The sequence below is a fragment of the Talpa occidentalis genome, unplaced genomic scaffold (genome assembly GCF_014898055.3).
Source record: "Talpa occidentalis isolate TD23 unplaced genomic scaffold, MPIMG_talOcc4v2.1 talOcc4.9, whole genome shotgun sequence".
NCBI classification, from domain to species: Eukaryota; Metazoa; Chordata; class Mammalia; order Eulipotyphla; family Talpidae; genus Talpa; species Talpa occidentalis.
In genome coordinates this window covers 2,511,009-2,524,595 of record NW_023605305.1, presented here as the reverse complement: position 1 = coordinate 2,524,595, position 13,587 = coordinate 2,511,009, and the positions used below count along the sequence as shown (strand labels likewise).

At 67.8% G+C, this 13,587-nt stretch overlaps 2 protein-coding genes across 7 annotated transcripts in view; both read left to right on the top strand.

Annotated features, from left to right (window-relative positions):
* PLEKHG5 (pleckstrin homology and RhoGEF domain containing G5) overlaps nt 1–8,629 on the top strand; it is a 41,882-nt gene extending 33,253 nt beyond the window's left edge. For 5 of the 6 annotated variants that reach the window (XM_054691091.1, XM_037498863.2, XM_037498860.1 and 2 more), the window contains 17 exons: nt 105–196; nt 458–594; nt 823–968; nt 1,433–1,627; nt 1,695–1,880; nt 2,093–2,188; nt 2,789–2,839; nt 2,961–3,110; nt 3,336–3,446; nt 3,521–3,670; nt 3,753–3,890; nt 4,105–4,224; nt 5,329–5,461; nt 5,546–5,661; nt 5,773–5,951; nt 6,396–7,166; nt 7,449–8,629. In XM_054691091.1, the coding sequence (XP_054547066.1) occupies nt 105–196; nt 458–594; nt 823–968; nt 1,433–1,627; nt 1,695–1,880; nt 2,093–2,188; nt 2,789–2,839; nt 2,961–3,110; nt 3,336–3,446; nt 3,521–3,670; nt 3,753–3,890; nt 4,105–4,224; nt 5,329–5,461; nt 5,546–5,661; nt 5,773–5,951; nt 6,396–7,166; nt 7,449–7,458 (2,781 nt within the window). In that variant the 3' untranslated portion in view covers nt 7,459–8,629. Of the gene's footprint in view, nt 1–104; nt 197–457; nt 595–822; nt 969–1,432; nt 1,628–1,694; nt 1,881–2,092; nt 2,189–2,788; nt 2,840–2,960; nt 3,111–3,335; nt 3,447–3,520; nt 3,671–3,752; nt 3,891–4,104; nt 4,225–5,328; nt 5,462–5,545; nt 5,662–5,772; nt 5,952–6,395; nt 7,171–7,448 lie in introns of those variants that run through there. The other variant, XM_037498861.1, reaches the window with a different exon arrangement.
* TNFRSF25 (TNF receptor superfamily member 25) lies at nt 8,617–12,402 on the top strand. The gene is made up of 10 exons (XM_037498866.1): nt 8,617–8,694; nt 9,206–9,326; nt 9,476–9,586; nt 9,877–10,047; nt 10,122–10,200; nt 10,901–10,956; nt 11,051–11,158; nt 11,360–11,397; nt 11,804–11,948; nt 12,071–12,402. Exons 1-10 carry the CDS (start codon nt 8,617–8,619, stop codon nt 12,400–12,402), a joined length of 1,239 nt encoding a protein of 412 aa, XP_037354763.1.
* Nucleotides 12,403–13,587: the final 1,185 nt, after the last annotated feature.

Below are 13,587 nucleotides of genomic sequence, written 5' to 3'. Positions count from 1 at the left end.
CCTGGGACAGAGGAGGGTTAGGGAGCCCCGTGGGGCTTTTGTCCTGAACCTGGGGAGAGGGTGTGGGGCACGGGGTACAGAAGCTGAGACCTGTGTCCTCTCAGGACCCCAGCAAGGAGTGCTTCACCCTGAAATTTGACCTGAACATGGACGTCGAGACAGAGATTGTACCGGCCATGAAGAAGAAGTCGCTGGGGTAGGCCTGGGGCGGGGCTGGGGCAGGGGTGGGCCCCACGCTGGGGGCCCTGGGTCTTTGCAGGTGTGACCGTGTGTGTGCAGGGGGCGCCCTGTGTGTGGCTGCGTCCAGCAGCGCGTGGACATTGATGGACGAGTGGGCAGGTGTGCGCCTGGGTGTGATGCAGGGGTGCCTCCCTTTGCCATTCGGAAGGCGGGTGCATCTGGGACGAGGGTAGGGTGGGGCGTGTGGACTGCCGACACCGCCCACCATCCCGGGCAGGGAGGTGCTGCTGCCCGTGTTCGAAAGAAAGGGCATCACGCTGAGCAAGGTGGACATCTACCTGGACCAGTCCAACACGCCCCTGTCCCTCACCTTCGAGGCCTATAGGTTCGGGGGACACTACCTGCGGGTCAAAGGTGAGCTGCCACCCAGGTCGGGTGGCAGGACCTGGTTGGGCCTCCCAGAGCTGGGCAGAGCAGGGGGCGCTTCTTCCCTGGGGCCCCAGCACGCTCATCACCACACAGGGCTGGGGCGGGATGCGGGGAGGGCCTCGAGCCTGGGTTTGGCGCCTGGGGAGAAGACTCGGCCCATGTCTCCATTGGCTCTGGGCGCTGAACCTTTCCTTGCCCCTCATGCCACCCCAGCCAAGCCAGGGGACGAGGGGAAGGTGGAGCAGGGGGTGAAGGACCCCAAGTCCTTGAGTCTGCCAATTCTGCGGCCGGCCGGGGCCGGGCCCCCCGCCGTGGAGCGCATGGACTCCCAGAGCCGCCGGGAGAGCCTGGACATCCTGGTGAGGAGGGGCTGGGCCGCAGAGGGTGGGTGGGCCGGGTCCTCCCTGCCCCCACCTGGAGCTTACATTTCTCCTTCCGGAAAGTGGGGCAGGCTCTGAGAATAGGGCCCCTCTCTGGATCTAACCGAACCCCAAGGAGATAGGTCGTCGCTCAGCGACTTGTAATGCCCAAGAGGTCGTGCGCGTGCGAGTCCTGAGGGCAGCGCTAAGCGCACCTGACTTGGGGGTGACACTGGTGGTGTGTGTGGGGGTGTTGTCACTCTGTCGCTCCCCACCTGCTGCTGAGGGCTGGGGACTACGTGGGCCTCCAGCCCCGAAGCAGGTGAGGGTCTCAGGAGAGGTGGCATCGGGCTGGGGGTGCAGAGACCGTTGCTGGTCCTCCTGGCCTAGGTGCTGGGAACCCAGGCGTTGGCTGGGGACGCGGGGCCGGGCGGGCCCGACCTGACCCTCTCCTGCCTGCCCAGGCCCCTGGCCGCCGGCGCAAAAACATGTCGGAGTTCCTGGGTGAGGCGAGCATCCCCGGGCAGGAGCCCCCCGTGCCGTCCAGCTGCTCTCTGCCCAGCGCTGGGAGTGGAAGCGGCGACAGCTGGAAGAACCGGGCGGCCAGTCGCTTCAGCGGCTTCTTCAGCTCAGGCCCCAGCACCAGCGCCCTGGGCCGGGTATGTGGGCCGTGGGCCCGGGGCTGGGCTGCCGGCGGGCCTGACCTGACCACCAGCCTTCTCCTAGGAGGTGGACAAGATGGAGCAGCTGGAGGGCAAGCTGCACGCCTACGGCCTGTTCGGCCTGCCCAGGCTGCCCCGGCGGCTGCGCTTCGACCACGACTCGTGGGAGGAGGACGAGGACGACGACGACGAGGAGGACACCTGCCTGCGGCTGGAGGACAGCTGGAGGGAGCTCATCGACGGGCACGAGGTGTGGGGAGGGAGGTGCCCCCCCCCCACTTTCTGGGTCTCTCCCGAGGACCCTGTGATATCCAGGCTGCTGTCCTCGCTCCCCCACTTTGGGAGAGCAGCTCCCTGAAAAGGCCACATGCTGCCCCGCTGTTTTGGTGGCAGGGGAGGGCCTGGATCTCGGGGGACCTCCAAGGGCTCCTGGCGGAGCCCTGACCCCCACCCTTCCGGCAGAAGCTGACCCGGCGGCAGTGCCACCAGCAGGAGGCGGTGTGGGAGCTCCTGCACACCGAGGCCTCCTATATCAGGAAGCTGCGGGTGATCACCCACGTGAGTGTGGCGCCCAGCGGCGGGAGAGCACCCCCTCCGGGCCCTGTGACCTTGTGCCGGCCTTGGCTTTAGGAGCTGGTGCTGGGCACTGCGTGGGGAGGGAGGTAGAGGAGGACCACCCCAGGGGGAGCCCCACGGCCGGGCACCTGGGGGCAGGTGGCAAGTGGGCAGCCCTGAGCCAACAGGGGCTCATGCCTCCCTTCAGTGGCTGTTTCTGGACACCTGCTCTATGCCGGGTGCCCAGCAGCCCCCACCGCAGATGTAGGCCCTGAGCGTGTGTGGGGGCTCTGAGCTGGGGCACGCTCTCCTGGGCTTGGGGGCTTGAGGACGGCACCCTCTGAGCCGAAACTCCGAGGCCAAGCCAGGGCCGGGGTGGAGGAGAGACCAGGCTTGGCCTCCAGGCCGCTCCCCTGGAACATCCTTCCAGGTGGGGTCCAGGCCGGCACCCCCAGGTGGGCCGTGGGGGCTGGGCCTTTTTTCAGAGGTGAGCCCTCGCCGGCTCAGGCGGCTGTTGGCCCCGGGCAGCCCGTAGAGGGGCGCCTGAGTCTGGGTGGGCGTTGGGAGCTGGAAACCCCCATGGCCGTGTTCCCTGCCCCACAGCTGTTCCTGTGCTGTCTCCTGAACCTGCAAGAGTCGGGCCTGCTGTGTGAGGTGCGGGGCCGGTGAGGTCGGGGGTCTGGGCTCGGAGAGCGCGGGCTGGGCCGGGCGGGGTGCGGGTTGGGGCCCGGGCCAGGGCCAGCGGGGCAGGCCCGAGCGCACCTCCCGCCCCCAGGTGGAGGCCGAGCGCCTGTTCAGCAACATCCCCGAGATCGCGCGGCTGCACCGCGGGCTGTGGGGCAGCGTGATGGCCCCGGTGCTGGAGAAGGCGCGGCGCACGCGGGCGCTGCTGCAGCCCGGGGACCTCCTCAAGGGCTTCAAGCTGGTAGGGCCAGCGGGTCGCGGGCGGGTCCCCGAGCAGGATGGGGGCGCCGGTCGCGTCCGCCCAGCATGTCGACCTCCTGGCCCTGGGCAGAGGCCTCGTCCGTGGCAGGCCCGGGTGGGTCGTCCGCCCCCTGCCCTCCCCCGCCTGGGGCCCGGGATGGGCTGGGCGCGGCCGGGCGGGGAGGGCGCGCGGTGACCTGCTGGCTTGTCCCCCCCGCCCCCCAAGTTCGGCTCCCTCTTCAAGCCCTACGTGCGCTACTGCGTGGAGGAGGAGGGCTGCATGGAGTACATGCGCGGCCTCCTGCGCGACAACGACCTCTTCCGCGCCTACGTCACGGTGAGGCCGGGCGCCCACCTGGGCAGGTGCGGGGCGGGGCCCGCGGGGCCGCCCTGAGCCGCGCCTTCCCGCAGTGGGCCGAGAAGCACCAGCAGTGCCAGCGGCTGAAGCTGAGCGACATGCTGGCCAAGCCCCACCAGCGGCTCACCAAGTACCCGCTGCTGCTCAAGTCGCTGCTGAGGAAGACAGACGAGCCGCGCGCCAGGGAGGCTGTCGTCACCATGGTAATCGGAGGGTTGCCGGGGCTGCCGCCGAGGCTGGGGGGTCCTGTGGGCCCCGGGCCTGAGCCCTTCCTCGCTTGCCCAGATCGACTCGGTGGAGCGCTTCATCCACCACGTGAACGCCTGCATGCGGCAGCGCCAGGAGCGCCGGCGGCTGGCGGCCGTGCTGAGCCGCATCGACGCCTACGAGGTCGTGGAGGGCAGCAACGACGAGGTGGACAAGGTGGGCACCGGCCTCTGCCCCGGAGCGGGGAGCCTGCGGGGTCTCTCTGGCCGGCTCCTGGCTGGGGTGGGGTGTCCACCCCGACCAGCTGTGCCCGCTCCCCACCCCGACCAGCTGTGCCCGCTCCCCACCCCGACCAGCTGTGCCCGCTCCCCACCCCGACCACCTGTGCCTGCTCCCCACCCCGACCAGCTGTGCCCACTCCCCACCCCAGATCCTGAAGGAATTTCTGAATCTGGACCTGACGACGCCCATTCCTGGCGCCTCCCCCGAGGAGACCCGGCAGCTGCTGCTGGAGGGGGGCCTGCGGATGAAGGAGGGGAAGGACAGCAAGGTGACTCCAGGGGCCCCCACCCTGTGCGTTTGCACCCCCCGTTCTGGGACCTCTGGCCTGGCCAGTCAGGGGTCGGAGGGTGGAGGCGGGGAAAGAAATAAGAGCCCGGGGAATGATTTTCAACTTCGTTTTCCTTATGGTTCAGTTTTTTCTTTCTCTGGTAAGTACAAGGAAAAAACCCCTGAAGGCTGAAAAAGAAAAGATTAGTCATAAGAAGTATTTTTGTCAGAACGGGAGGCAGACACCTATCTAAGGCGGAGTGGTAATTACTAGGTGTTGACTCCGGAAATGCCCGGGAGGGTCACCAGGACTGTGTTCTTGGTAACGACCCACAGAGGGAGGCGTTCCCGTGCACCCAGGCCTGTTTGTTTAAGATGCTGAGGCTGAGTAGGTCGTGCAGTTCCTTTTTTCTTTGTGTACAACTGGGGCGCAGGCTAGAGGTGCGGGGGTTGAGAGGACTCACCAGAGACGGAGTGGGGAGCAGAACAGGCAGACTGACTGAAAGGCATTGCTGAGGGGAGCGGCGGGGAGACAGGAAGGGTCTGCTGCGCCGTGTGTGTCAGCTCCCTGGCAGGGATCGAACTCAAGCAGTCACGGTGATAGCCTGAGACTCAACTCCTAGGCCACCAGGGAGGCCCCTGTGCAGTGTCTTCCAAAGCATTTTCTGGTTACCTGCATCTCTACACGTCGCCACAAACCCCTTCGCTCTCCTGACAGTGTTTCTCGAATGTACATTTCATCACGTGACGTCAACTCCAAGGTTTAAATTGCTTTAAGCTATCGGGAAACCAAGCTAACAAATTTCCCTAATGCCTCGCTGAACCGGATGCTTCAGTGCAAAATATCTGGGCGATGGGAAGAAAATAGAGAAAATCATCTTCCTTTTCTTCTTTTTTTAACACAGATACTTCATTGAATTCGATCACCTGCCTGGAATCATCTTACTCTTCATTTTAATTTCACTCTTGGGCTGGCTTGGGCCGGGTTGGGGGTCGGGGTGCGCAGTGGAGGAGTTTGACCAAGCCTGAGTACCCCCAGGGGAAGGCATTGCTGCCGCTAGGGCTGAGGGTCCCTCACCCGCGGCCTCTCCTCCTCGGCCCCCAGATGGACGTGTACTGCTTCCTTTTCACGGACCTGCTCTTGGTGACCAAGGCTGTGAAGAAAGCCGAGAGGACCAAGGTCATCAGACCGCCGATGCTGGTGGACAAGCTCGTGTGCCGGGAACTTCGGGACCCTGGTGAGGGGCCCACCCCCTGCTGGTGGGCAGGCGTGTTGGTGGCAGGGGCTGTGGTCCTGGCTGACTCCGACCCTCCCTAACCAGGCTCCTTCCTCCTCATCTACCTGAATGAGTTCCACAGTGCCGTGGGGGCCTACACTTTCCAGGCCAGCGGCCAGGCTTTGTGCCGTAGCTGGGTGGATGCCATTTACAACGCCCAGGTGAGAGCGGGGTGGATGGAGTGCAGTCAGACCAGGTGGGCGCGGTGCCAAGGTGGGGGTGTGGCCGCTCACAGCCCCGCTGCCCCCGTGCCCTCCCGCCCCCACCCACAGAACCAGCTGCAGCAGCTGCGTGCGCAGGAGCACCCCAGCAGCCAGCAGCACCTGCAGAGCCTGGAGGAGGAGGAGGAGGGCGAGGAGGACGAGGAGGAAGCGGGAGAGAGCAGCGCTTCGGCTGCCAGCTCCCCTACCATCCTGCGCAAAAGCAGCAACAGCCTGGACTCCCAGCACAGGTATGCTCGCCCGGGGCCCCTGCAGGCTGGAGCAGGCCGTACCCCGGCCTGGGAGCCCTGACTCTGAGGCTGCCACTCTGGGGAGGGCCCAGCCAGCTCCCTTGCCCTGACAGACTCCAGGATGTGAGCCTGGAGTGGGGACGGGCGCTGTATCCCCCAGAGTGCAGGCAGGCATGGCAAATGGCTGTCGACCTGTGCACCTGCTCCCACCCATCAGTGGCAGCTGCCTGGGCTGAGCCGAGGGTCCTGAGCCCCCTCCGGTCTCAGCAGGAAACGGCGGTCTCCCATTGAGCTGTGCTGCGGGCCCAGAAATTGGGAGATTTGACCTTCGTGCCACAGGCTCGCTGTCTCAGCCCGCAAGCTCCTGGAGGGCAGAGGCTGGGCTCCGCGCTGCCCGGCCGGGCCACGCTGGCCATTGCGCTGACTCTCCGTCCCGCCCCACAGTGCCTCGGAAGGCTCCACAGAGACCCTGGCCGTGGTGGTGGTGGAGCCTGGGGAGATGCTGTCCTCTCCGGAGTTCGAGGGCGGCCCCTTTAGCTCCCAGTCTGACGAGACCTCTCTTAGCACCGCCGCTTCGTCCATCACGCCCACCAGCGAGCTGCTGCCCCTGGGCCCCGTGGACGGGCGCTCGTGCTCCATGGACTCTGCCTATGGCACCCTCTCCCCCACCTCCCTGCAAGACTTTGTGGCCCCAGCCCCCGCGGCGGAGCCAGTGCCCCAGGTCCCGGAGTCACCGCCGACTCCCTCACCCTCGCCCCGCCTCCGCCGCCGCACCCCAGTGCAGCTGCTGCCCCACCTGCCCCGCTTGCTCAAGTCCAAATCTGAGGCCAGCCTCCTCCAGCTGCTGTCGGGGGCCGCCGCTCGTGGTGCGCCCCCGGTCCCCAGCCGCAGCCTGTCAGAACTGTGTTTGGCTACTCCAGCCCCTGGCCCTGGGACTCAGGCCTCCCCTCGGGAAGCTGGGCCCAGCTGGGATGGCCGGGGGCTACCAAGCCCTGGCAGCGGCCCGCGGCTGTCAGAATTGGAGGGTGGAGCCAGCTGCCCGGCTGGGGGGCCAGAAGCACCTGCCAGGAGGAGCAGAGAGCTGCCCTCAGGAACTTCACCCAGAGTCCAGCCCGAGCCCCCCCCAGGGATCTCCGCCCAGCACCGGAAGCTGACGTTGGCGCAGCTCTACCGAATCAGGACCAGCCTGCTGCTCAACTCCACGCTCACCGCCTCGTGAGTGGCCGGGCTGGGGAGGGGCAGGCGGCTGAGCATGCTGCCCCAGGGGGTGCAGGACCTTGGGGTGGGGAGGGGCACTGTCAGAAGGAGCAGACAGTATTTGGGGGTGCAAGAGGGAGCTTGAGGCCTCCCCGGAACCAGGTGAGTGCGTCCTCCATGGACAGTGGAAAGGGCCAGAGGACCCGGTGGGGGAGAGGAGACCAGAGCCCCTCTGAGTGGCATCAGCCAAGGAGGGACGGTCACCCCCTCTGTCCCCCTCTCTCCCCCCACCTGCTGCAGGGAGGTCTGAGCCGAGGGAGGCCTCCAAGGGTGCCACTGACCAGGGGCCGCAGACAGCATGTCTCCCGGGGTGAGCCAGTCCCTGCTCCGACAGCTGCCTCGTGTCTGCGCCAGCTGGAGCACCGGGCAGGACCCTGCCCCCACCCTGGGGCCCGATTTGCACTTTGCTGGACTGGACGGGTGGACGCGGAGGAGGGCTCCTCGGAGCCCCGAGCCCAGGCCGCAGCACCCCTCAGGAGTGCCCCGGGGCCGCTGCTGCCGCTGAGCTGCACCTCCCCACCTGCCACCCGCCTGGGCAGGAGCCCTTCCCCTCCTGGAGGTCCCCAGCTCCAGTCCACAGGACTGGGGTCCCAGGCCGCCCTTCCTTCCCCCCCGTCTGGCCCCAAAGGGCCTGTCCCCTGCCCGCCCTTCTCCCTCTCTCCCTCCGGTTGGGGTTGGGCTTTATATAAAGTTGCATATTTATTGAGCTTTGGATTCTTTTATAAAGACTTGTATATACTCGCTGGACAGAGTCCTTTGTCTTTGGAACCACCTTTCCCAGCTCGGGGCTCCGGCTGGGATGCCGTCTGCACGCCTGACCCCCTTCATCTGCAGTGGGGCACCGCTGGGAGAGACTGGGAAGCAGAAGTGAACTAATGGGGGGGGCACCACACCAATCCCCCACCGTCGACTTTCAGCCCCTCCCCAGCCTGAAGGCCCGCTGTTGGAGACCCCTGCCCGCGGCTGCCCTGTGGGCTTGGGCCGGGTGCCTCAGGCTTGCCTTAGAGGGCCCCTAAGTCTTGGCTTCTGTCCCCCACCCACGTGTGTCTGGGGAAGGCGGGTGGGTCTCTCATCCGGGTATTTGGTCCCAGCCCTCGATGGCCCGGGGCGGGCTCTGAGGCCTGAGAGAGGAAGTCATTCACTCTGGTCTCACCTCGAAGTGGTGGTCTCCACAGGGGGAGAGCCAGGCGTGGGGACGGGATGAAGCCCGCAGGCTACCAGTGCCAGGTGAGCGCAGGTGTACCAGGAACAGACCTGGGGGCTGAGGGTGCTGCTTCCTGGGTCCCATCCTGGCCCCCACCCTGAGGCAGTGCCTCTGGGTGGCTAGGGGCGGGGCCTGGGTGCCGGGCTGGGCGTGGAACCCCAGCAGGCAGGGTAGAGAAGAGCCAGGAAGCCCCCAGCCAGGCCTATGCACGCCCATAGGAGGGCCCGGCACGGTGCCCAGGCCATGGAGCCCCGGCCAGGGGGCTGCGTGGCAGTGGTGGCTGTGGTGAGTGAGTCGGGCGTGCGGGGCGGGGAGGACCAGACCTCCAGCCTGGGTCCCTCGGCAAAGGAAGGGGCCCTCTGTGAGTTGGTGTCTGCTCCCAGGCTGCTGGGTGCCCCCCCCCTCTGACCTAGTTAGAGGCCCAGCCAGGGCAGGGCCCTTCCGCTGAGAGGAAGCACCTTCCCAGGGCCAGATGCGTTGGGGGTCCGCAAGCAGGGAAAAACCAGGGTCCCCCACCTTATCAAACACATGGGGGGGCACTGTCTGATGGTGGTCCCGGCGGAGGGGAAGCCTGTGGGGCATTGGCAGGACCACTGACAGCCTCCCCAGCCTAATCTGTGCCCAGGGGGAAGGAAGTTAGTCCCACCCTCACCCACGGGTGCCCCTTCTGCTCAAGAACCTGGGAAGATGCTGCTCTGAGGGTAAGGGCTGGGCCTCTGTGGTGGGGGATGTGGGGCAGGGGAGGAGCCCTGCAGGGCGTCCCCACGGGCAGCCAGCAGCACCTGTCCCCCAGGCGGTCCTCCTCGTGCTGCTGGGTGCCCAGTGCCAGGGCCGCCCTCCGGGCCCCGGGTGCGACTGCGCCCACCTCCGCCAGAAGAGGGACGATCCGCGGTGCTGCGGGGGCTGCCCAGCAGGTGTGTGGCTGGGAGGGAGGACTGTGGAGGAGGAGGGGACGGCAAGGGCCGGGTGAGGGAGGCCTGGAGGGAAACGGGGTGGGGGGTGCCAGGGGTAGGAGAGGGGAAGGGCGGGAGGCCCCTCCTCTGACCCAGCCTGGGTTCCACAGGGCACTTCAAAGACGGCTCCCGCAGTTGCACCCCATGCCGGCCGGGCTCCTTCCTGGCCCAGGAGAACCACCACTTGAGCAGCTGTGCCCGCTGCCGCACCTGTGATGAGAGTGAGGGCTGCTGGGGCCGGGGTGGGGGGCGGGTGCCCCGGGCCCGGGCTGCGCCGGGGGCTTTCTGAAGGAAGTGGCTGGCTGGAGCCGCCACCCTGAGCGCTGGGGCTGCCTTCACCCTCTTTTCCGGCACCCACCGCAGGGCATGCCCTGGCCGGGTCTACAGCGGGCTCCCCGGCCCCGCCCTTTGGGGGGGTGGTCCCGTCTCTGTTCTATCCTGCCTCCAGCCTCTGGGGGGCCTGGCCCTGCCGCCCTCTGTGCTCCCCATCTCCCGCACCCCCCACCCCCAGTGTTCTTCCAGGTGGCCCTGGAGAACTGCTCGGCCGTGGCGGACACGCGCTGCGGCTGCAAGCCCGGCTGGTTCCCAGACTGCTGGGACTGGGGCTGCGCGGACAAGTCAAACTTCAAGTGCCACCCCTGTGTGGACTGCGAGGCCCTGCACCGCCTCCCTCGCGCGTCCTGTGAGTGCCCCACCCGGCCGCTGTGCCCCCGGCCCTGTCTCCCTCCCGCATCTGAACCGCGTCTCGGACTGCAGGTTCCCGCACGGAGGCCGAATGTGGGACGTGCCTGCCTGGCTTCTACGAACATGCCAACAGCTGCGTGTCCTGCCCCACGTAATGTCCTGGCTGCCCGGAAGGGGAGAGGCGGCTGGGAGCAGAGCGGGGGCCGGGGACAGGAGGGAGGGAGCTTGGCCCTGCGGTGGGCGGCCCCTCTGCGGGCCTGGTAAAGGGAAATCTGGACTCGCCTCCCGCGGATGAATAAGGCCGGGTCTTCGCCTTCCCCGACGGCCCCTTAGCAGCCCTTCCAGCTGCGCGTGATTGGACGCGTCGTCCCTCCAGAGCCAGCCGGCTGCTAGAGTGTCAGAACTCGGGTGCCATTCAGGGGCTGCCATTTGTTCCCCGGGGACCCTGGGCAAGTTACTTCCTCAATGACCGAACACGGGGATGCCCACAGAGGGCGGCTCCCCAGGGCCAGGATAAGGGGTACCGCGCTTCATCCATTCACTCATTCACTCCACAGGGGTTTATTAAGCAGGTGCCATCTCCCAGGCGCTGATTAGGTGCTGGGGAGACAACCTGACCGACAGGCTTGTCCCGGCCCTTGTGGAGTTGGCATCCGCGTCACTTTAATCTAGAAGGAGGGCGATAACCGGTGGCTGCTGGTTTTAGGGACACAAGAGCAGAGCCACTTCTGCGTTACTTTGGGAACATTCTAGGGTAGAGTGAGGCTGCCAGCGGCAAGGCCTCCAGGATGGAGATGCCAAGCAGCCCTGGCTGTGACTCCTCACACCCACCCCAACCCCTCCCCTCGCAGGATGACCCTGAGGAGCTGTCCGGAGCCCTGCGTGCCCGTCTGTGGCTGGAGGCAGAGTAGGTGGCCTGCTGGGAGTTCCAGCGGGAGAGCTGGGGCGGGGCGGGGGGGCGGGAGTGGCTGCTGCCTCCCACCCACCCTCGGCTCTCCCAGTGTTCTGGGTGCAGGTGCTGCTGGCAGGCCTGGTAGTCCCGCTCCTGCTTGGTGCCATCCTGATCTATGCATACCGCCGCCGCCAGCCTTCCAAGCCCAGGGTGCCTGGTAAGCGCACACGCACATTTATCGCATTTATAAGGGCCTCGGGTTAGGATGGATAGCCCAGGGCCCACTCACCCGCCATGTGGAAGGGGAAACTGAGGCAGGAAGTGCCGGGGGAGTGCAGAGGAACTGGAGAGCAACTGGACCAGAACCCGGTCCAGGAGCCTTGCCTGTTGCTGACCAGGCCCTCTCTGTGTCTCTCAGCCCAGGAAGCTGGGATGGAGGCTCGGACCCCCCTGCAGGTAAGACTTGCACCGGCTTCAGGCTTCTGAGCTGAGAGGTTGAGCCTTAGGACAGGCTCCGGCCCAGCGTGGGCACGGAGGCTGCGGAGTAGACCAAATGCACCATGGATGCGGTGAATGTGGCCAGCACAGAGCCTGCCCCCAAGGGCCTCTCGGTCCACAGTTGAGTGGGATGGGTGCCACCTGGCGAGGTCGCCATCAGGGTCAGGGGGACAGGAGGAGGACAGCAGGGGCAGGGTGTGCCGAGCAGAGGAGATAGCTCTCCTGCCACCAGGCCACAGCGGGAGAGCATGGCTGACCTGCAGGCAGAGCTGGGGGGCATTCGCAGGGATGGCTACTCCTGGCCAGACCCCAGCCAAGGGGCCTCACTAGGCAAGGATGCTGACCTGGGCCTCTCGGCTTCCAGGCTACCCATCTCTCACCCCCCGAGAGCATCCATGCCCTTCTGGTGCCACCCAGTGAGAAGGTCTGCACGGCCCACTTGGTGGGGAACGGCTGGGCCCGCTGCTCCCCCCAGGAGGTTCCCTGGGACCAGCCCAGCAGAGTTCTTGGTAAGGGGCCTCAGTGGCCTAACTGACCAGACGGACTTCCCACCGGTCTGCCCCCCAGCCCCCCTCGCCGGGCCCCAGCCGCGGCCACAGCTGCATTTTCCCTTGGCTCTCTCCTGGCCCAGGCCCAGCGCCGCTGCCCGCGCCCTCGCCAGCGCCGCCCGCAGGCTCGGGGGCTGCCATGCTGCAGCCCGGCCCGCAGCTCTACGACGTGGTGGACGCGGTGCCCGCGCGGCGCTGGAAGGAGTTCGTGCGCACGCTGGGGCTGCGCGAGGCCGAGATCGAGGCCGTGGAGGTGGAGGTGGGCCGCTTCCGAGACCAGCAGTACGAGATGCTCAAGCGCTGGCGCCAGCAGCAGCCCGCGGGCCTGGGCGCCGTCTACGCGGCGCTGGAGCGCATGGGGCTGGGCGGCTGCGCCGAGGACCTGCGGAGCCGCCTGCAGCAGCGCGGCCCCTGAGGGGCCCCTGAGGGCCCTCCCCGCCCGCCCGCCCCCAGGGCTGGGTGGCCCGAGCAGAAGCCCTAAGTAGAGTTACTTACGCGTGTAGACATGTTATGTCACTTACTAGGCCCCTGGCTTGGCCCTGCATAGCAGCGCCGGCCGGTCACCCCTGTGCGCCCCCGGGGCTCCAGTTCAGCGCAAAGCGCAGGACGGATATGAGGGGGTGCTCGGCCTTTCTCAACCTGGGTTTGGCTGAGTCCTTGGTATTAAATCTCAAAAGCACCAAAACATGCTGCTCGTTTTTTCCCGCAGGGCTGGGGACCTGAAGGGGCCCGAGCTTGGCTCTTGGGGGAGGGCGTGGGAAGCGCCAGGCGTCCGGCCACCCCGGGATCTGGGCCCCAAGGTGGGGGCCGGCGTGGGGCTCAGCGCCCGGGCGCCCCTCGCTCTCCGCGGCCCTTACCCGAGGGGCGACGTCAGGGCGCTGGGACGGGCCGAGAGTGAGGGTCGGCGTAGCCCCAGGCGGCTAAAAGAGCTTTATTGGGGTGCGACTGCGGGGGGCGGGGTGCGCAGAGCCGGGAGGGGCGGCGGCCGCTGGAGACCCGGGTTCGGGGCCCTCGTCCCTCGGCCGCCGCTCACCCACCGGGGCCGTGGGGGGCGGGCCGCCAGTGGGGGGCGCGGAGGGGCCGGCCCGGCGCCCGCGTCCCGACCGCGGGGTGCAGTTCCCGCGGCTTCTGGTAAACAAGTGACTGCGGGGAGCCGCGCGGGGGGGGGGGTGTGGGGCGGGTGGGGGCGCCGCGGGCGCGGATCTGGGTCAGGCAGGGAGGAAAGCCCCGGACGCGAGCGCGGGCCCGTCCCCGCCCAGGATGCGAAGCGGGTTCCGGGGTGCGGGGGAGGGGGCCGCGGCGGGGCGCGCGCCCGCGGCGAACACAGAGCCGCCGCCCACGGCCGGGGCGCGGGGGGCGGGGCGCGGGGGCGCTGCGCGCGCGGACCTTCCCGGGCACGCAAATGTATGCAAACGAGCATGTAAATGAGCATGCAAATGAGCAGCGGGCGGCGGCAGCTCGGGCGCGTCTTCGGGGTGCTCCCGCGGGGCCCGGGCGGGGGGGCGGGGCGCGGGGGGGGCCGCGCGGGAGGGGAGGGCGGCGGCTCCAGCCCCCGCCGGGGCGCGCAGGCCGGGGCGGGCGGGGGCGGCTCCCGGGCCGC